Below are 21,391 nucleotides of genomic sequence, written 5' to 3'. Positions count from 1 at the left end.
CAGTCCCCTTGAGACCGCGTTGCCTTGGGTCATATAATCATAGACTCATAGACTGGTTTGGGTTGGAAGGGACCTTTAAAGGCCATCTAGTCCAACCGCCCTGCAGCAAGCAGCGACATCTTCAACTAGATCAGGTTGCTCGGAGCCCCGTCACACCTGACCTTGAATGCTTCCAGGGATGGGTCCCTGGAGGGGAATGTGGACTGGGGACAGAGCTGGGAAGGGCTGTCTGGAGAAAGTCTTTGCTAAAGCTGATTGAGGCCCACGAGCAAATGCAGGTGATGGAGAATGGGGAAATCCTGCATTTCTGGGCCTGTGGGGGTCCCCAGGGTGCTGCCGTGTCCAGACCCCGCCCCGTGGCGTGTCCCCAGCACGGGTCCCCGTGTCACAGCGGCCCTCTGTGAGGTGCCATGCCCTGCAGCGGTGTCACAATGGCCGGGCACTATATCTTCCTCCTGGGGCTGGTGCTGCCCCAGTTTCTCGTGGCTTTTGCCCGGAGGGAGCAGTGCATCCACCCGGGAGATCCTGCTGCCACGAGGAGGATGAGAGCGCTCAGAGGTGAGGGGCTGGCGGGAGGTTGGGGGCTGATGCCTGCTGGAAGCAGTGTCTGTCCCAGCCAGGTGCTGGGGGCTGTGTCCCCGTCACCTCTCATCCTGCTGCCAGGCACCTCCGAGAGGGCTCTGGCTCCATCCTCTCCCTGCCCTCCGTGGGGAAGCTGGGGACCGCTCAGAGATGACCCGGCCCAGCCGGCTCTTGTTGGGGCTGGCCAGCGCCAGCCCTCCTGGCCTCTCCTCGCAGAGCCCCGTGTCCATCCCCCACCCAGCTCAGGGCCCCTGCGCTGGACTCGCTCCAGCGCGTTGCTGCCATTCTGTCACTGGGGAGCCCAGGATGGGCTCAGTCCCCCAGGGTGTTCTTCCCACCGCCGCAGTGAGGGGAAGACTCCCTCCCCTCATCCCACTGACTGCCCTCTTGCCGGTACAGTCCAGCACAGGCTGTTAGTGCTGGGGGAGGCTGGGAAGATCCTCCCCGCTCCCTGGTGCAAAGCCCTGCAGCCAGCAAAACCATTTCTTTCTTTTCTTCCAGCTCTCTGCCCATGCCTGAGTGCCCAGTCCAGACCTGCGCGTTCTGAGGACGCAGGCAGGGCAACGGGAACCGTCCCAGTGGTTGTCACTACCTTTGAGGCCGTTGGGACTTCTCTGCTAAAGCGGTTGCAAGACAATGAGGTGAGGCAGGGGCGGGTTGAGGGCTCCCCTCTCCTCACCCCTGGCTTCCCTGGCTGCCATGGCCGAGGGGGATCTCGCCTGACGGCACCTCTGCCCTCCTGCAGGCGCTTCATCCCCAAGCGCTGCTCCTGCTGCTCAAGCTGCGCTAATGCCACCGCTCCCTGCTCCTTTCCCCGGGAGCTCAAAGCACTCGTCTGGGCACGGCAAAGCCTCTGGCACAAATCCCAGCACCTCTCCAGCACCTTTGCCCAAGGGCCCAAGGCCCTTCCTTAGCTTTGCTTTGGGAACTGTCCCAGCGCCAGGGCTTGTGCCGGTGCAAGGATGCATGCTGTGTCCCAAGGTGCAGGTTGCTCGTGGCTTCCCCTCCTCAGGGCATGGTCTCGTTCCCACGCTTCCCTGCATGGCCTTTTACCCTGGTGGAGTCGATCTCCCTGTCTGGCTCTCTGCTGACGTCAGAGGTGCTGCGGAAGATCTTTGCTGTTCCCCCGTGGCTGTCCTGACCAATGCCTGCAGCTTGTACCTCGTGCCCGTGTCACACAGATGATTTGGGGGGCAGCAGGTCTCTCTCGTGGCTCCCTGGGAACGAGGGCAAAGCAAGTCCCATCACCCTGCTTTGTGGCCTGTCCCCAGGGTGACCGAGTGCAGACATACCGGGAGCTGGAGAGCGTCTTGCAGGGAGATGACGGCCGTTTGACGAGCGGTGTCGTGAACCGCCTGCTAGCAGAGGCGTCCAGTGACATGCGAGCAGCCCAGGTGAGCTTGTTCTCTTTCAAGGCCACCAAAGCAGCCTGCCTCCACCCCTGGTTTTGGGGGAAATACAGAGTGGTGCAGAGATGTTCCTTGGTTATTCAGACCCAGCGGAGATCCTAAGGGAGAGGCTCTGGGGACTTGTCATTATAGGGAATTTGGACACAGAGAGCTGTGCAGAGCCGCAGCCTCAGGGCTGTTTGGAACTGAGCAAGAGCTGGGTTCAAGCTCAAGGTTATTTCTCCTGCCTTGAGGAAGAGCCATGGGAACCCACCAGCCCCACGGAGAGGTCCCAGGGGGGTCCTGAGTCTGCGGCAGTTTGTTCCTGGCATCTCCGTGGAGAGGGAGAGGGGGCAGCGGCACAGGGCTGCGCCAGGGAAAAGCCTTCCCTCGTCTCTCCAGGGAGCTGCTCGCCTACCCTAGGGTGCAAGAGGCAGCAAGTGCCGGGCTCCGAGCACAACTGCCACAAGGGCTCTCGCAGAGGAGATGGGGTCATTCAGACTGTCTAAGTGCCTCAGCCTTTTTCTCGGGAGTGTTTAACCTGTGATGCTTTTGCAGGGTGTGACAGGTGACATGAGGACAGCCGCTAGCGATGTCCTAGTGGCTCTGGCCCGCTCCCACTTCCACTTTGTCATGCCCGAGCTCCAGAGCCACCTGAAGGCCATGGGGAAGGTCCCTGATGAGATTGTGCTCCTCACCTTGGGCAAAATGGCCCGCAGCTACGGTATGGCACCCTTGGCCTCCTGGGTTGGGCAGGGGTCTGTGATAATGGGGAGAAAGGATCCACCCCCTCCCTAAATGCTCTGTGTTGAACTAGAGGGCTATGGAGTTGTCGTGCCTCCTTGCTCCCTGCCAGGGCCAGCTGGCAACTCTGCCCTACCAGCCTGATCCCATCTCCCGAAGGGTGGGAACCCATTGGAAACAAACCCGCGGGGTCTCTGCCCCCCACTGTCCTCCCTGTTTCCCCAAAGGGCTTCCCTGCATCTCCCCTGGGGAAGGCAGCCCTCCCCATACCCTCTGGCATGTCCTGCGTGGCCCAGCAGCCCCAGCCCTGCCAGGGATGGACACCAGTCTCCCATGTCTCTCACTGACACTCGGTCCCTCTGTCCCTGCCTTCTCTGCAGCCCTGCGGTGCATCCCCTTTGTGAGAATGACGCTGCTTGCCCTGCGCGCCACGCTGAGCCAGGTGGGGAGTGGCCGGATGCTGCGCACCGTCTGCAGTGGTGAGTGCTGGCTCCTTGGCCGGGGTCGCAGGGGCAGGGGCTAGGGTGGCCTTTGATGCCTCCATGTAATCTCAGAAGGAACAGGGTGGGCGTCAGCCCACAGCGAGGTCAGGCCTTGTTGATCCCAAACTGCCGTGAGCGTGTAGAATGAGTGGGGGAATCCCGGGAAGGGAAGGGAAGGGAAGGGAAGGGAAGGGAAGGGAAGGGAAGGGAAGGGAAGGGAAGGGAAGGGAAGGGAAGGGAAGGGAAGGGAAGGGAAGGGAAGGGAAGGGAAGGGCCTGCAGAGAGAGATGCTGGAGGGGAAGGGGCCACTGAGGAGGAGAAGGTGCGATGGGGAGGAGGAGAGAAACAGTGCGCTGTTTGAATCCAGACACCTCCAGAGCAGAGATTGCCCTCAGATCCAGATCTGGTCCTGGGCTGAGCCCTGCCAAGCTTGGGACTGTCCTTAAAGCAGGTTTGGGCGAGGGTGCAAGGTACCGTCCCTGCTGCAGACTTTCACATGCTCCCTTTTCCTTTCTCCTGGTGCAGTTCTGGAGCAATGGTCAAAAGGAGTCAACACGTACTTCTGCAACCGGGAGCAATGCCCCTTCCCTTGCGAGGGGGTAGCACAGTTCTGTGAAGCCATTTACCCGGTCTTCCGCTACGCGGCGGTACATTGGCTGGACTGCAAGGAGGAGGAGGTGAGAAGTGCTGCTTTCCACGCCTGGGGCCACAGCGGGGATGTCCACTGTGTCGGATGTCAGTGGGTCCGTCTGTGCCCAGTGGGGTGCAAGCAGAGGGGTGAGGGGAGGGGGCTCCCTGACGGGAAGCAGCCGAGTCCTGGGGCCTTTCTGCAGGGAGGGCTGGGGTACCAGCGTGGGGAAATGCTCCCTCTCCTTTGGAGCGGGCCCTTCTGCTGCAGGGCAGAAGGGAAAGGGAAACCCCTCTCAGTGGGAAGGGCAGACTGCTGTCCAGGGGATACTGAGCACTAGGCAGATCTTCAGCCCTCCAAACAGAGCCTCTCCCTTCCCTCTTCAGGACAAGCAGGCTGTCCTCAGGGCTGTGGCTGCCATGATGGAGGTCCTTCTGCATGAGGAGCAGTACCGCGAGCATGCCTGGGAGCATGTCCTCTGGCTCCTGCACCGGTATCAGGAGGTCCGAGACACCTCCCGGGTCACTGAGGTGAGGTGTTGTGCAGGGTCCAGCGTGGCTGCTGGGGTGGGTCTGCGCGAGTGCCACGAGGCGCTGGGGAGCTGTGGGGTGCCAGGAGGAGCTGGGAAGCCCTTAGAGAAGGAAGAGGGAGAGCAGAGGAGGCCTGAGGCTTCCTGGGCTCTTTGGGCAAGAAAAGAGCAACCCAGAGGGGGCCAGGAGGCAGGCAAGAGTCCCTGGGGCTTGTCTTCTCAGGAAGGGAGGCATTGCCACCACCCTAGGGCTCTGTGCATGGGAAGAGCTTTGCCCTAGTGCCCAGGGCCATGTCCAGTCCCAACCAGTGAGGGGCAAAGTCTGATGATGAGTGGGAAGTGCCAGGAAACTGAGTTGTCAACAGGGGGCTCTGTTCAGAGGAAAGACACCCTGTCGATGCGTCTCTGAGGGGAGGGCAAACAAGAAGCCCTGTGCAGGAGGGTTTGGGGTTTTCTCTCGGAGCTGCTGTTAGGGACTGCCCTTATGCCAGATGTGCTGGGTTTCTTCTTTCCCAAGTGCCTTTAGGTGGCTTTAGCCTCCTCTTCCTCCCCTATTCTCTTGTAGAGCCTCAGCTATGTCCTGGAGATGCTGGAGGCAGTTCAGACCCCAATACCACAGGGCACGGCTCTTGCCATCAGCACCGCTGTGCACCACCAGGTAAGGGGAGCCTGTGCCCAGTCATTGGCCTGAGGCCCACACACGTGATTGCCATGGAGGGGAAAGACCTGCCAGCTGGCAGGGCAGGGCAGGGCAGGGCAGGGCAGGGTGTCCTTCTGCCAGGACCTTCCTGCAGGCCAGGAGCACGCCAGGATTTGTGATCCAGGTGCCACCTTAAGGCTGCAGGATGCCTGATCCCGGCTCTTTGGAAGGGGCTGAGGGGCAGCCCAGTTCCCACAGCAATCTCCCTCTCAGCCCAGTTGCAGGAGGACTCTGGAGCACCAGCAGCCTAAGGGCAGCCTTGCGACACCGCTCAGCCTCAGCTCCTGGGCAGCCAGGGCTGCTGCAAAGCTCTGTGTGTGCCCGGGGCCACCGTGGGGTGGGCTGGGTTTTGGCTGTGGGTCCCGTGCCCAGGGAGAGGAGAGCGGAGAGCACCCTTTCATTTCAGTCCCTCTTAACACTATTGCAACTTTCTCTAAAACGGACCTCGTTCCCACAGCTCTCTGATGTGACCAAGGAGCCTGGCCTGGCCCATAAGGCAGCACTGTCCCGCTGCATCACGCTTCAGGGTAAGGAGAGAAGGCTGGGCGATGCCCTGCCATGCCATGGCAGCTCCCTCCCTGTCCTGGGTGGTGGTGGGGCAGCTGCCTGCTAATGCAGAATGCGATTTCTTCCCTGCAGCACGAATGTGCCCCGAGGAGACGGTCATGTTTCTACACTCCCAGCTGAGTGGTGGGACTGAGGCCGGTCACGTGGCAGCCCTGGGCCTGCTGGGAGCACTGGCCCACTCTGACGGTCAGTGCCAAAGGAGCTGCAAAGAACGAGTCCCCCAGCCGAGCTGACGCCCCGCGACAGGGCTCGAGCTGTCCCCCGGCAGTTAGAAATGGCGGCACAGCAGGGATGATGCCCCAAGCTCAGTAACACGGGCAGGCTGATAGGCGGGCGGGTGGGCTGGTGCGCACAGGAGCTGCTTGTACCCATGCTGTTTCTCTCATCCTCCTCTGTGGTACCATATTACCATAGCTTTCAGTCCCTATAAACCAGCTGTGCCTCTAGAAACGGAGTGACTCTGGCTACGCTGCTGCCTCCTGTGAAGTCAGAATCAGGCCCCGCTTTTCTGTCCCGTTGGTGTGTGAAAAACTTGGAAGCTTCCGCCATCGGGGCTCTGCCTCAACGCACACCTCTCCATATCTCTTCCAGCACCTGCAGTGAGAGAGAAGCTGCCCCAGGTGGTGGAGGCCATGGGGTCAGTGTGCCATGACCCCAGTGCCCAGGTGAGCTGGTTTGGGAAGGGACGATGCCACCAGGGGAGGCAGAGGAAGCCTTTCCCTCAGGGCAGAGCTGGGGTGCCTGGGGAGCACCAGCGCATTGCCCAGGCGGTGGGTGATGGCTCCTCCCTGGGGAGAGCTGGCAGAGTGGAGCGGGGAGGTCACTGTGCTCTCTGGGACAAATGCCCATCCAGCCTGGTGCTAAAGCCCAGCCCTGATGCCAGGAGCGAAAGCTTCTGCCGTGTGCTTGTCACCTCTCCGCGAGCCACAAAGGCTGCCCCCAAGCAAAGGTGGCTTCCCTTTGGGTTTTGAACAGGAGGACCGTAACCACGCTCTCCCCTGGCAGGTGCGGAGGGCAGTTCTGGAGTTCATCCGGGAGCTGCTCAGCTCCGGACCCCAGAGCTGCTGGGCATGGGATGTGGTGGGGCACATCTTCATCGAGTTCAGCCGGAGCTCGGGCAGACTGGTAAGGGCAGAGCGGGACAGCCGGGGCTTTGACCGGTGCCTGGACTGTGCTGAGAGCTCCTGCAGGCATCCTTGGCCATGGAGAGCTCCACGCTGCAGGGCCATCAGCGCTGGCACGGCCGTCAGAGCGGCCTCCAAATGGCCGTTCCTCGTGGGTGTCTGTGCTGATGTCGGTGGAGATGTCAGTGGATGATGTGGGTTTGCACCCGGGCGTGCCACCCGGGACTGCGGGGCTGCCTGCGCACCCCACGGGCTGAGCTGTGCCCACACGTGCCTTCCGCAAAGCCGCCTTGCAAAGGGAGGGGCTTGTAGGGACAGGACATCCTCCATCCTTAAACGCTGATGGACAATCAGAAAAACACGGCCAGTGCAGACACATGGGCCGGGCTAGAGGAACTTTCTGTGGTGTTCTCGTGCTCTGGCCCTCCAAAGCACACCCTGCCCGTCCGATAACAGTCTGGGGGCCCGCATCCCTTCTGGCAAGGGGACAGGCCGTTTGGCAGTCCCTTTGGGGAGCATTTCCAGCTGGGTGCCCAGGAGATGAAAGCTGGGGAGCCTCCCGCTGACTTGCTGAGGATCTTCCCTCTAGCTGGGAGGTCCATGTGCATCGCTTTGCTCTGTGGCTCAGGGTGGCTCTGCTTTGGGAGCAGGGTGAAGGAAAGGGCTTCCAGGTGCCCCTCCGCATCCGTCGAGCTGGGTGTGCTGCCGCCGCCGGGGCTGGCACTGAGCACAGCCCTGCTGAAGGGCACGTTCCTCACCTCTGCTTTAGTGGCATGACAGCAGCATTTGGGCCCTGGGATCTGGGCAGACAAGCAGCGGCGCTGTCTGTTCCCAGGCTTCCCAGTCCTTCCCAGGGTCCGGGACCTGGTCCTCGAGCTGGCTCCAGCTGTCCTTGTCCTCCTTGACCCAGGAGGTCAGTGCTCCTGAGAGGCTGGCACAGGAGTACTGGTGAGTCGTGCCTGAGCCTTGTCGGTCAGGAGCTGAGAGTAACGGGGCTTTTGCCAACTCTGTCGTACAGGTGGCAGGAGGCCTTTTTCCCTGGGAAACGCAGGAGGATGGAGCTCTTCGAGCCCTGTGCATGGACATCCTGGGCTCTCTGGATGTCTCTCTGAGAGGGATGACCAAAGTAAGTCGCCCTGTGCCCTGCTGCTGTGGCCACTTCTTGCCTTCAGGACATTTTTCCTCATGCTCTCCCATGCCCTGAACCTCTCCCCTCATGTGTGCTGAAGTGCACAAGGCTCAGGGAAACGCAGACTGCCCTTTTCGTCTTCGAGCTGAGTGGAAATGCCAATACGGTGAATTGCCCACTTCTTCTCTGCAGCTCCTGTGGCCGAGGCTGCTGCAGTACGTGGTGCCAGCCCAGTACAGTGGCATGCTGATCCCGCTCTCCCGCTGTCTCCGAGCCCTAGTTGAGAGGTGGGAGAGAGCAGGGTGCAAGGAAGAAGAGGAGGAGCCTGATGCCGTGGACTCCCAGGAGCAAGGTAAGAGCCCCAGTGAGCGCTGCTGGGTTTGGCCGGGGGTTGGGCCAGTCCGTGTCTCCCTGCGCCCCTCCAGGTAAGAGCCCCAGAGAGCTCTGCATTGCCCCTTGCCCGGCGCAGAGGCCCGCCTCTCCTGCTCGCAGCGCTCTCCTGGTGAGCCGGGGCTCATTCCTGGCCACGCTGGAGCTGCCTTCATCTCATGCTGGGCAGCCCTGGGGAGCCCCCAGGCCAGCGCTGTAGCAGCGCAGCTGCTCTCAGCCCTCAGCCCTGTGCGAGGCATTGGAGGCGCGAAGGGGCAGGGCACGGTGGGGGCTCGTCGGCTCACCCGGCCTTTCTTCCTCCCCGCAGCCTGGCTGCCGGCTCCCCAGGCCCTGTTGGCTCGACTGCTGGTGAGTAGTGGGGCCCTGGGGAAAGAGCTTTCCTGGCCAGGGGTGGTGGGAGAGCCCGGGGCAGAGATGCCGTTGAGGCCAGTGCTGGGAGCCCCCGAGGAGGAGGCAGCATGCCCGAGTCTGCCCGAGCCCGTCGGGGATCCCACTCCTTTTTCCGGGCTGGCAGCACCCCGGGTGAAGGCCTCAGCTGCCGCTGCTGGCTGAGCGGTGCCGAGCTCCCTCCCTCCCTCCTGGGAGAAGCTGCGGCTCTGGCAGCAGGAGCGACCTTTCTCTCCTGCCCTCGCCTAGGTGGTGGTGGCGGCTCCTCACAAGAGTGGAGAACGTGCAGTCGCTGCCTTGCAGCTGCTGCAGGCCCTCCACCGCAGGATCCACAGAGCCTTGGGGGCAGCGTGGGCGACTGAGATGCCCCTCCTGCTGCAGTCCCTGGAAGGTAAAGTGCGGGTGGGGAGGGAGAGGCTGGAGGGAAGGGAGTGGGCGCAGGAAAATGCAGCTTCCCAGCGTGACGGAGGAGAATTGTCCCCAGTTCCCCAGCACTTGCTCTGCTGCCTTTTCCCGTCCAGGGAGCCAGCACTGAGGCTGGGGGCAGCCGTCCCCCAGTGTCAATTCGGCCCAGGGGATGGACGGGGCTGGTTTTGTCCCCTTGGCAGCCAGGTCTTGGTGGCACTCCCCCGGCCTGCCCGGGACGGTGTTTGGGGGAGGGACAGGACTGGTGCTCCTGGAGGGGGTGCAGCCCCTGGCTTTGGAGGACCAAGTCTCCAGGCCAGGCCAGGTTTGCAGCAGCCGTCCTGGGCAATAGCCTGGGAGAAGGGCTGCAAGTGGGTAAAAAGCGGTGGGTCATTAAGGAGAAAATGTGTGTTGCTGGTGCGTGCTGTGACTTAGTGGTCGGAGTTGTTCTGGGAGCTGCAGTCAAGCAGTGGGGATCTGCTGCGGTCAGACAAATGCCCCTGGGATCCCTCCTGTGTCTTGGGCCTCGCAAGGGCTTTGGCATAGCTAGGCCCCTTCTAGGCTGATGGCCTTAGACTTTTGGGAGGTCTGATGGCAGAGGAGACCACCGGGCTCGCCTTTGGTGTGAGCTTAAATAGCAGCTTCCTCTTGCTTTCTAGGAAAAACCGGGAACTGCCTGGACTCTGCAGAGTGGGAGCACCGTGTACTCAAGGTACAGCATCCTTGGAGGGGATGTCACAAATAGAGGGGGCGAAGAGGGAGCAGAAGTGGGAGGAAGCTCAGGGCTGCCTGTGTAGGCAGCAGGAGGTGGGGGCACCTCCTGAGCGCCCTGCGCCTCCCCCTGCAGTAGGTTCCTGCCCGCTCAGAGGAGCTGCTGTCTGCACAGGTGCCACGGCTGATGGCTAATGCCCTCTAACGCTGTGGCACACGCCTTAGCACTGCCTCCTCCTCTATGTCTGGTGTGCCGGGGGGTCTCACCTGAGGTGTTAGGAGAAGAGGGACGCTGGTGAAAAGAGGGTTGGGTGGGGCAGGGGAAGAGTCTGCCATTCCCGGCAGCTCTCCCCCAGCAGCATCCCGGGACATGTGAGTGTGGAAAGGGCCCTGACCAAGGGCTTCCTCTCCTGTTCACCCCAGTTCCTGCGAGCGTCGCTGGAGCCCATCGAGGACAAGGCCTGGACTGTGGACCTGAGCCAGGAGCTGAGCCAGCAGCTGGGCAGCTCTGCCGCCAGCTCCTGGGAGAAGGTGTGTCTCCTGCCCCATGTGGGGGCCGGGGTGCTTTGCCCACGCAGGCGGTTTCCACTTCTTCCTCTTCCCTGGCACCCAAAAGGCGCTTCCCCCTGGCTTGCCTCAGTGGCTGGCTACAGCCTGGCACTGCGGCCGGCCTCGCCTGCTCCCAGGGGCAGTTGGGTCCTCCTGGGGCCAGTCGTCTCCTGACAGGTTGGGCCGTGACCGCATCTTGGGCTTGGCCTCTTCTCTTTCAGCTTTTCCTGTACAAGGCTCTTGGGACAGCGCTGGCAGCTTGTCGGGACCTCAGACACGTCCAAGGGCAGGTGCTGAGGTTCCTCCAGGAGACAAACCCCATGGAGCTGTCTGAGGCCCAGGTGAGGTGGTGCTCATGTCCTGAGCATCTGCTGCCTGTTCCTGGGGGAGAGGGAGGGCTGCTCCAGACCTTGATTTCCCCGTTGCTGCCGTTTCCCCCTTGCTGCAACGTCCTGCCTGGCCGTTGTTGCTGACCACAGCTGAGTGCCTGGGCTGGAGCCGACTCCCTGTTTCTCTGTGGTTGCAGGGAATGATTTCTGTTGTGTCCCACGCTGCCCAGAGCCACTTCCACCTGGTCTTGGACGCGGTGATGATGTTCTCCACCGCCTCCACCAGAGACGGGTTGTCTCAGACTTCCATGGGCTGGAAGGTAAGGGACCCAGGGTTTTGCTGTTTGGCTTTCCTTTTTTGGCCTTATTTCCACTTCTACACCTGCAGCAGCCAAACCGTGGCAGCTGCCTTTAGGTTAGCCCTCTTGTAAGAGCTACGCGAGACCTGTGTTTCAGAGGGGATGTCCTGGCATTGGGGCCCCTGAGGTGTCTTTGGAAAGGACGGGGTTTGACACCGGGTGGATCAGAGCCACCCAGCTGGGGCAGCTGCAGCGGTTGCTTGCTTGCAGCCACGTGGCCCCTGACTTAACTTCAGGAGGAGCTGGCAACAAGATGGGGTGGGCACGGTGGGACAGTCTGCCGCTTCCTCTAAGCTGAGGCTGGGAGCAGGAGCCTGGCGAGGTCTCGCTGGCTCTGCTCCCCCCACCTCGGGGCCATGGGGACGCCTTTCAGGGCAGGGCAGGGCCCTGCAGAGAGAGCGGTGCAGCCTGGCCTGGGGAGGTGAGCAGACTGGGCTCATCCGCACCCCTGACGCGCACGGGCTGCACGTCTCTGAGCAGCACCATGACAGGCTGTGTCAGATACCTTGCCACAGAAGGGCTCCAGGCAGCTCCCCAACCTCTCAACTCAGTGGTAAAAGAGCCAGCAGTGTGTGCGATGCTGGCTGCACCTCGTCCCCATCCCCATGCGAGAAACCAAGCTGTGGAATGGGAACAGCTCCCAGCCCCGGAGCTTGCAGCTCGAGGAGCAGCTTGGGGAGCTGCTGGGAGATGCCCAGGGAAACAAGGAGCTGGGGAAGGTGCAGGGCAAGGCCTGCTGCAGGAGCCTGCAGGAGTCTCAGGGCATCTCTGTCAACACAGGTACAGCAGCAGCAGCAGATGGAGAGAGCCCAGGCCATTCGTGCTGCTCTCATGTGCACCTACAGCGGCATTGCGCTGCGTGCCCCCAAGGAGCAGCTGCTCACCCGTGTGGATGAAGAAATCGTGGGCAACATCCTGCAGCTCTCCAGAGCTAAAGAGAGGGTAGGAGCGTGGGGCACGCAGGGCAGGGATGCCTGGGTGTCCCAGGTCCAGCCCCTCGGGGCTGGGGTGCACCGAGATGGATGGTCTCTTTCTGAAGATCTCCCAAGGAAGGGTTTGTCCTCAACGTCCAGAGGCAACCCCGCCATGGGTTTCCCCTGCCCATGCTCCTCTTCCACCTCTCAGCCCTTCAAAGAGTTGAAGGGGTGCTTTGCTCTCTTTGGCCTCAGGACTTGCAGCTCAAGCTCGCCCTGGTGCAGAGCATCACTGAGGTCAGCTGTGCCATCCAGGCTGTGGGCGACTGCGGCAGCTTTGAGCTCTCCTTAAAGCAGGAGGCGACGTGGACCTTGCTGGTGAGTGCCCGTAGCCAGGGCAATCTCACGGGGGAGTTTTGGGCTGCACCATCAGACTCGTTTCCCCAGAGGCACGATGGTCTCTGGGCTTCATGCGAGCTCCTGGAGCTGTGTACGGAGCTGGTGAGCCCCCTGAGTGCTGGTGCTGGGTGGCTGTGGCTGGGGAGCAGGGTCCCTCCTGCGGTGCCTTTGGGGATGTGTGGGGGTGACGGGGCAGTGTCTGCCCAGGCCTGACGGGAGGGCTGTCCAGTGCCCCTGTGCACTGCCAACTCTGCGCTTCTCTCTCTGGGACTTGCAGGACTGGATAAAGGAGGAGCCCGGGGACTCCCTGGTGTATGGAGTGTTCCAGGCCCTAGGGGAGTTGAGGTGAGGTCTGTTCCCCGGGCTCTGGGGACTCCTGGTGTGCCCCATCCCAGCTGGCTGGGGCAGCCCCAGTGGCCTTGAGCATGGGGCCGGGAGCTGCTGGGGCTGTGGAGTGGGAGGGTGTCCCCCATGTTGGGTGTCTCCCACAGGAAGGGAGTCCCCGGGGTTCCTTAACCTGGGGGCGGGGGTTTGCCTGCTGCCTGGGAGGAGGCAGGAATTGCTGGCGCTGAAGGCAGTGCTTGCTGGCATGGGGTGGGGGTGTTGGATTTGGGGTGCTCAATTAAGAGGAACCCAGCTGTGGTTTAAGCCCCTCTGGAGAGGGCTAGTAAATCCCCTTTCTGTTTTCTCTTCCTTTTCCCTCTGGCCAGCAAGCTGAGGCCACCTCTGAGCAGGGAGGAAAATCGCAAGCTGCTGGCAGTGTGCTGCCAGACTGTCTTGTCCTTTCCTTCCAAGGAGGGGATGAAAAAGGGCAAGAAGACAGTGAGGGCAGCTGTGAACATGCAGGTACCCACCGGCCAGTGCCTGCCCACCCCTGGGTCAGGATCCCACCTCAGTGCGCCCCGGCAGCCCCCATGATGCAGAACCTCAGCTCTCTTTTCCTGCTTTCAGCTTTTGCACAGGAGAGGCATGGAAGACCTGGGCCATCTCATCGAAACCCTTCTGGAGGCAGAGGAGACCTCTGCCGGCTTTGACGACGTGATCCATGTGAGCAGCCATGGGGCAACAGGGAAAGTGTCGCAGGGGCAGAGGGTCGAGGCCTTAGAGGGTGTTAGGAGATGGATACCTTTCCTATGGGAAAGTGGGCTTTGGCTTCTCGCTCTGAGGCTGTGTGTCTGGCCCGGGCCAGGGGATGAGCTGGGGGACGGGAGCGCCCGGCCACTGCAGCCTCAGGCCAGGCAGAGCAGTGGGCCCTGATGGAGGGAAAGCCCAGAGCCAGCCCTGAGCTGGGTGAGAGCAGCCTGGGGGAAGGCTGGAGCGGGGAGACGCCGGCAGGGAAGCAGCAGCTGGCTCAAGGCAGAGGCGGCTGGAGAGAGCGAGGCGGTGGAGGCTGCAGTGCCAGTACTGAGTGGGGCCGGGAGCCATGCTGGGAAGGGGCCAGAGAAGGAGGGAGGGGGAGAGGGATCTCAGGGAGAGAAAGATGCCTGTGGTGAGAGAGATGCACCCTGCCTCAGGTCCTGAAGGGTTGGCTCACCTCAGCCAATGGATGGGAGCGTGAGAGAGCCCTGCGGTTTTGCGCCCATCTGCTGGGAGCTCGCAAGGAGCTATTTGAGCTCATGGTGAGTAGAGCCCCTCCGTGTACCCTGGTGCCCCCTTCCCACCATTCATGGCCCCAGAAGGGAGCCCTGCCCAACTGGGTGCTGGGTTTCGGGGCTTCAGGGATTACGGGGCAGGCCTTCTGCCTGCATCTGCCCGGTTGCTGCTCCTGGAGCAGAGGCAAGCGGGTGCTGGGGCTGCCTGCGACCCTTTTCCTGCTGCTCTCCCCTGCAGAGAGGACGTTCTTGTGAGCAGTTCGGCTCCCTGGTGGGACTGCTGGTGACTCTGACCAGCGACTGCCTGGCCATGTCCTGCCGGAGGGCATGGGTATGCCTTGGCTACCTTCTCCAAATGCAAGGTGAGGAGAGCGGGCACTTCCCAGCCTTGCTCAGCCTGATTCACCCACTGCTGTCTGAGAGCAGGACGTTGTCACCAATGCTGGGGACTGTCCCCCTCCATGTCTGTCCCCCTCCATGTTCAAGGAGAGACAGAGGGTGGTCAGAGAACTCGCTCGGATGAGGTCCCTGACGTTTCAGAGGGTGCCTTCCCCCTCGCTCCCTGCCTTGAGCCTGGAGAGACAGGCAGCTCCCTAGGCAGTCTCCAAACTCATCGCTGCCAGGCAAGAAATATCCTGCCAAGCACAAGAGAGGAAACCAATTTGTTGCCCAGAGCAAACTGGGCAGGGAGGAGGGCTCTGAGCTGCAGGCCCAGAGCGTGCTGCAAAGGTCCGCCTGTGTTGAGGTAGTCCCGGGGAGGTTTCCTGCCTCCCAGAGACGATGGTGGCCTGTGCGTGAACAGGGGGTGCAGCTGCTAGGAGCAGAAGCTGCTGAAACCCTGAAGCCCCAGCAGAAGGTTCCCAGAGGAAGAGGGCTCTTTCCAGCCGGGGATTTGTCAGCCATTTATCAGGCTCGGGAAATCCTGCTGCACTGAGTTCAGGAGGGCCCCGGGTTTTCCTGTGGCCTTCACTGCCACCCCTTGGGTTCTCCTTTAGCAGTATCTAGGGCCAGAGGTTGCATTTCTGTAGACGTGACTCCTCTTTTCTCCTGGTGTTTGTTCCAGCCAAGACCATGAAGGCGGTGTTTCAGGCAGATGAGATCAGGTGCCTGGCTGAGGAGCTGAACAGCCCGGACACTGAGATTCCGGTGGAGACCTGGACCAAAATAGCAAAGGTAACTGGCCCCAAAACAGCGGGGTGGGGGCCCAGCTCCTGGGCTCCTGCATGTCTCCCTGCTCCCCTCCAGAGTCTCTTGCTGGCTCCAGAGCAAGCTGTCCAGATCGCTTAGCCGCATTAGATGTAAACAGCACCGTGTGCACAGCAGAGGAAAAAGTGATTGCCTCCTCCGTGACTGCCGAACTAACAGTCCCGTCAAGTTTTCTTTCCTTTCTGAATTGCTGGAGCAGAGCTGTGACATGGTCTTTCCTGTTTCTGACTTCTCTCCAGGCTGTTTGCAAATGCATCCCTCTAGCGCAGGCTACGGACTTTCTGACCGCTGTCCGGGACAGATTGCTGCATGTCACACCCACACGTGCAAGAGCAGTGCAGAAGTGGGTGTTTGTCTTCCTGGAGGAATGCAGAAAGGAAATACTCCAGGAGGTAAAGGAGATCTTTTTTCCCATTTCACTTTGTCTTTTCTCCTGTCGGCTGTTGCACTGCAGCCTGTGCAGTTGGCATGGGCTCAAGAAACACCACCTGTGTGCCGAGCCGAGGGGCTACTGATGGTCTGAGCCGGGCATTAGCAACTGCTGCTGGGGTCTGCTCCAGCTGGTGACAAGGATATGGGCACTTCTTGTCCAAAGTCTCCCGTTGTCCAGGTCCTTCCCACGAGTGAGGCACTAGGAGGCACCGACCTTGCCGTTCCTCCCCTTCCTCTGGGGTCACTGTCAGTCCTCCCTGCCCTGGGACTCACTTCACCCTGCTCTTTCTTCCCTGCTCCCCAATTCCCTCTACTCTGAGCTTTGCTGGGCATGCCAGGTTTTCCATAGGTTGCATACTTGTTCATTGCTGTCGCTGCTTTCCATGTGCGACTGTGGTGTTTGCTTTTGCTCTTGCATCGCTACAAACAGGTGGGGTGAGGTATTCAAGTGTTGGGTGTGAAACGTGTCTGTGTCCTCTGTGTGCACAAGGGCACGCAGCTGCTCATACGGTTGGGCCCAGGCCCATGCGAGTGAGTGCACGCATGCCTGTGCGTGCGTGCGTGCGCACAATTGCCAAGAACACATCCAGCTCCAGATGTGAGCCAGGGTCAGGCAGGGTGGAAGGGGTGAGGTTTCGAGCTAGGTCTGGACTCAAGGGAGCAGGCACTGCTCATGTGCTGAATGACTGTGTCTGGGCCCCGCAGGAGGGGATAAAGGATACACCGAACCCTTCTTTCTCCTCTTCTTCCATTCAGGTGCCAAAAATCCTGAAGACCCTTTGCACCTACATGCAGCAGAGCACCCACAGGCCCTTCCTGCTCCGGGCCCGCTTTCACCAGGAGCCCCTCATCAGCAGTCTCCTCCAGAAAGGTCTGCCCATGGACAGGTACGTGCACTACCCGCTTCCCCGCTGTAGTCAGAGACCCTGCAGCTTGCTTGCCCTGGGGTGGTCCAGTTGAGAAGCAGGACTTTTTTTCCTGCCTGAACAGTCTTGAGTGTTGCAAGCCTGCATGCTTGTGTCTCTGCCGTGAGTGGGGCGTCGTAAGCCCCATTGCGGATGAGGAGGTTTGAGGGCACTGCAGGACTGCGAGGATACGGGCTCAGGGGTGAACGTCTCTTCCCTTGCAGTGACACGGTGGAGCTGTGGAGGACCCTGGGGAGAAGCACCATTGTGATTCAGGTCCTGAGGTGCTTAGTGGAGAAACTAAACAGAGCAGGAAACAACCGCCTGTGGACTTGCTCTTGCACTTGTGAGCAGCACAGTCATCAGACTGTTCTGGAGACTGTGATGGTACGTTCAACGGCAGACATGTTTCTGCAGCTTTGCACCTGCTAACTCTTACTTCGGCATGAGGGAGTCAGGTGCCCTTTGCAGAAGCCCCTGGAGACTCCCAGGGCGCTGTGCTGGGCCGGCCTCAAGCAGTGTGGGGAGCCGGCACAGTCTTGTGCTCCTGAGCCACAAGGCTGTCGCAGAAGTGACAATTGCGGACAGTAACCCCCCCTGCCCCAGGCAGGCAGGGGAACCAGGCTGGTGGGAAGAGGCCTTGCCTGAACAGGTGCTTCTTGGTCACGTTTCTCTGCAGATCACCCGTGCCATCTCCGAGGTCGTGGTTGCCCTGAGGGACATGGAGGAGTTCAGGCAGCTGCTTCCCCACCTCCTTCCCAGCCTCCTGAGGTGGGCCAGTGAAATGCTGGACGAGGAGAGGCTGCTTTCCCCCCTGGGAGAAGGCTGGAGACAACTGTTCCTCGAGGGCCAGGTGCTTGAGGAGAAGCCCTGCAGGTAAGGCGCCACAGGGGCAGATGGAGGGGCTGGCTTCGGTTCCCCTCGCCAAGGCACGTGCCTTTGTGGGGCTGAGGGAGTGCTTCACCTGCCCCGCTTCCTAGATGTGCAAACCGGTCGTCATGGTTGGTTTTACTTCTGTTCCTTCATGGGGAAACTCCAGCTCCCAGGCAGGAAGGTCTTAGGCAACCCGTACTGCGGACGGCTGTCATCTTGCCTCCTGCATACCCTTGCATGCACACCAGCATTGCACTCCCTCCACGGGCCCCCACTGGGAGCAGAGGCTCTCGTGGGCACTGGTGTCATTCTTCACAAAATGCTGGTGGGAAGAGGTATTAGGTGTTGCCTTGGCAAGTATCGGGCATGGAGTAAGCCTAGGAGTGTGGGTTTTCCTCTGCGTCAGTGGGTTTGGGGCATGATGAAAATGCCAGTGTCGTTAGCTGCAGTCTTGAAGGCTGTGAAGCAGCATCTCAGGGGTATTTAGCTCTGCTGAAGATAAGTATTCCCCTAACCTGCTGTGATTTGAGATTTCCTTGGGTTTGTGGTGGTGGTGTTGTTTTGATTTGTTTTGTTTGTGTTTGTTTATTTTCTGGTTTGTTTCTTCTGCCAGGATTTTCCTTTCAGCTATAGAGTTGGTGCTAGGCAAATGCATGGCGCAGACGTGGATGCAGCGGCTCATGGATCAGTCAGTGTGGGCTCGCCTGGAAGACGCCCTGGCTCACCCTGAGGGGGTGCGTCTCCTGACCAGGTAAGAGCCCCAAGGATGCACCTGGCTGCCTCCTGCGGAGCTGTGCCCAGGGAAATGGCTGTGGGGACCCTTCCGGCATGCCTGGGAAGCCGTCCTGAGCTAAAGAATAGTGTCTGCATCGGTGCACGTGAATTTTGGAGACCCGGCCTGTGGCCTTCCTGGCTAACTGTGTGTCCCTCGCTTGTGTCCCCTGTGCAGCGTCCTGCTCCAGGCTGGGCTCGTCTCCCCCTGGCTGGTGAAGAACCTCTTGCCATGGCTGGGTTCGTGCTCAGTTAAGCTGCGGGTGACAGCTACAGCCTTCTTTGCTGAGGTAAGGCAGGGGGTGGGGAGGGAAGGGTTCAGAGGGTTTTACCGAGATCCTGCTCCTTGGGATGTCTTTTTTTGTGGGAAGACCCCTGGAGAAAAGGTCCCTGGAGCGGAGCAGCCAGGGGAGCGCCTGGCCAGGACCAGGTCCCCACGGCACTGCCTGTGTCGTTCCAGCTCTCGGGGCTGCAGGACAACAAGGAGCCACGAGTGAGGCAGGCGCTAGAGGAGTCTCTCCACGATACCTGGCCCCAGCCAGCACCAAGGAGTTAATTAAATAAAGCTCAGCACAAGATGCCTAAAGGGTGCTGTATCTTTTTTTTTTTTCCCTGATGGCACCCTTGTGCTTGGTGGGACCACATGTGGGTGACACCGAGGCTGGGGGCTGCCAGCTGCACGGCCCCTCTCGGATCTTCCCGGGCTGGGCACAACGGAGTCATGCCAGGACAGACTCCAGAGTAGGGCTCTCCCCATGGGGTCCTGGGGCCTTGCCGTGCCCTCCCACTGCCCATGGGGATCCCCTTGCCACCCCTCCCACCACGGCATGTCCACCAATGGCACCAGCAAGGGGTGGTGCAGGGAACAGCCCAGGACAGGCCTGACCATACCACCACAGCAGGCTTTGCCCCCTGGTGTCCTACCATGCTGGGACCCCCGACGGCACTTGCCCAGGGACACAGTGTGGGTAGCAGGGGAAAAGGGGGGCACTGGGGGGAGTAGAGGGCACTGGGGGATGGGTGGGGGGAACCAAGGGAGGCACAGAAGTTTACAGGAGCGTGGGCAGGGGGCAGAAGGGGGGCACTGGGGGACAAGTGGGGAATGTCGGGGGGCATCTTAAAGGGTCAGCTATGGCTCAGGGGCTGAGCAGAGGGACAGAGCGTAGCAGAGGGCTCTGGCTGGCCCATCGGACCCCTGCCCACTAACACAGGCCCCACTGGTGCTGCTCCCCAGCCCCGGCAGGCCTGGGCACATCTGCGTGGGGCAGGGGCAGCTCCACGCAGGGAGCCCATCAGCAGAGATGTGGTTTCACCTCTCAGGCTGCTGGGCACCCTGGCCCTGCTGCGAGCCCATGTAAGCCTCTGGTCCCCTGTCCCGGAGGTCCCACCAGACGTGTGATCCGAACTGAAGACTCTGCAAAGTTTGCTCAAACACGTGCTCCCGCCTTGCACAGTCACGTTCCTTGACAGAGGTGAGGATGGAGCTGGAAGAGGGAGTCGAGCCCCTGACTGGGTGGAACACCAGGCTGGGGGGTGGGTCCTGCCGTGGAGGGGGCACCAGCAAGGGCCGAGGTGCTGGGGGTTTCCCTGGGCACCGGCAGTGCTGAGGGCTCTGGCAGTCCTGGGAGGTGAGTGTGTCAGGCGCGGGGCAAGCGACCGAGCTGGACCTTCTCCGGTGGCAGGCGTTTGTATGAGGGTGTCTCAGAGGGACCCCCGTCCTGCCCCACCGCTGCAGGTCAGTCCGAGGCACGTGTGAGCCCTGGCTCCCTGCACATCGGGCTTTGTGCCGCCCTCCAACGGTCTGAGCCTCTTCCCAACCCCACGGAGCTTCTCAGCCCTGCCGGTAACTCCCTGAGTTGCTGCTCATACAGACCAAACACCTTGGTTAAGCTGCATCACCTGAAAGAAAGCAAAGGACCAAGAAGCCAGAGACACGGGGAGAGAAGTCCCTGCAGAGTGGAGTCTCTGGAGATGAATGTCTTTGGGGGAGATTTCTCATATCAGGCCAGGCCTGGAAAACAGATGAACCTGTGGAGTGGGAAGGCTCCAGTAGGCAAGAGCTGAAAGGGGCTGAGCTCTGCCTGCTAGCCTGTTTTATGAGCTCTCCTGACAGCAGTAACAGTAACAGCAGCAACCCCAACAGCCGCTGAAGACGGGCTATTTACAGAGCACAGTCTCCTCTGAACAAGTACAAGCATAACTCCTGGCACCTCACTTCCCCCCAAGCAGCCCCCTCCTGCCCCACTCCTGTGGGTGCCCCACAGCCAAGCTCTGGGCTGGGTCGGGGGCTGGGGGAAAGCCTGTGACACTGGCCCACAGGGGCCCAGTGCCCCCAGGAGCCCCAGGCCAGCGCGGCCCCAGTCCTGCAGCCGCAGTCCCCCAGGGCACGGCCAGGCTGCACTGTCCCATTGCACCACACCACCGCTGTGGGAGCTGAGGGGTCCCCAGGCACTCCCTGTGTGTGGAGGGCTGGGGCGGGGGGGCAGGCTCTTGGGGTGGTGGGACCCAGATTTTGGGCTGTGGGACATTCCCTGCTCCGGGAGCACAACAGGCACCACAGGTGACTCGCTCAGATGTGGCTGTCCCTGTTGCTGCTCTCAAAACTTCGGGCAGAAATCCCTCCAGAGGCCAGGACAAACACCACCTCAGCTGCGGCGTCCCCGCAATGGCCAACAGATTTCCCTGCCTTCCCACCACGGGCCGGCCCTGTCACCCTGAGCCCCGAGGAGCAGAGATGGCTGAGGGCTCTCCAGCAAGGAAGGAGGGGTGAGAGGGGAAATTTCCTCATCCAAGGGCTGAAGGAAGGCTCTGGGATGCACGGTGGCTTCCCCACCCATTGCGCCCCAAGGTGAAAGGCGAGAGGCAGAACACAGATGGAGCCAGAGGAGCACAGCTGGAGCTGGGGCTGCCTGACTAGTCAGGGATGCAGGGAGGGAAGGGTGTGTGGAGGGATGTCCGTGACTTTTTCTGGGAATGCTGTCTCAGACCCCTCCCCCAGAACTAGGGACATGCCTCCCCATGCTCCTTGCCTAAACTTCCCACCCTTTGATAGAGCTCCTTGATGCAACCAGCTGGTTTCCAAGGCTGGGCCTGGCAGAGGAGGGAGGACAGTTGGGGTCGGTCCTTTTTGGCTCCTCAGACTGGAGAATGACATCCTTAGCTGCATCAAGAGGGCAGATGCGGAGAGAGGGATGATACTGGAACAATGAGGTTGGAGAGCTGTCTAAGGTCCAGACCTGCAAGCAAGACTAAAGCAAGCCTTGCCTTTGGTGACTCGGCTTCCCAGATCACCATGG

At 61.0% G+C, this 21,391-nt stretch overlaps 1 protein-coding gene across 1 annotated transcript; it reads left to right on the top strand.

Annotated features, from left to right (window-relative positions):
• Positions 1-431: 431 nt before the first annotated feature.
• On the top strand, positions 432-18,385 carry LOC132317890 (maestro heat-like repeat-containing protein family member 2B; the record flags this gene model as incomplete). The annotated part of the gene is made up of 30 exons (XM_059823385.1): positions 432-558; positions 1,084-1,223; positions 1,854-1,976; positions 2,529-2,694; positions 3,095-3,193; positions 3,722-3,873; positions 4,211-4,354; positions 4,919-5,011; positions 5,511-5,580; positions 5,693-5,806; positions 6,212-6,285; positions 6,626-6,745; positions 7,763-7,870; positions 8,066-8,225; positions 8,571-8,611; positions 8,900-9,041; positions 9,715-9,767; positions 10,190-10,297; positions 10,537-10,656; positions 10,842-10,964; positions 11,784-11,945; positions 12,594-12,661; positions 13,279-13,363; positions 14,147-14,270; positions 14,972-15,081; positions 16,342-16,433; positions 16,676-16,838; positions 17,131-17,327; positions 17,938-18,075; positions 18,274-18,385. Coding segments are annotated over exons 1-30 (3,528 nt in total), but the record flags the coding sequence as incomplete, so codon positions are not given.
• Positions 18,386-21,391: the final 3,006 nt, after the last annotated feature.

The sequence above is a fragment of the Gavia stellata genome, chromosome 12 (assembly GCF_030936135.1).
Source record: "Gavia stellata isolate bGavSte3 chromosome 12, bGavSte3.hap2, whole genome shotgun sequence".
Taxonomy (NCBI): domain Eukaryota; kingdom Metazoa; phylum Chordata; class Aves; order Gaviiformes; family Gaviidae; genus Gavia; species Gavia stellata.
This window is presented reverse-complemented; position numbering and strand designations above follow the sequence as displayed.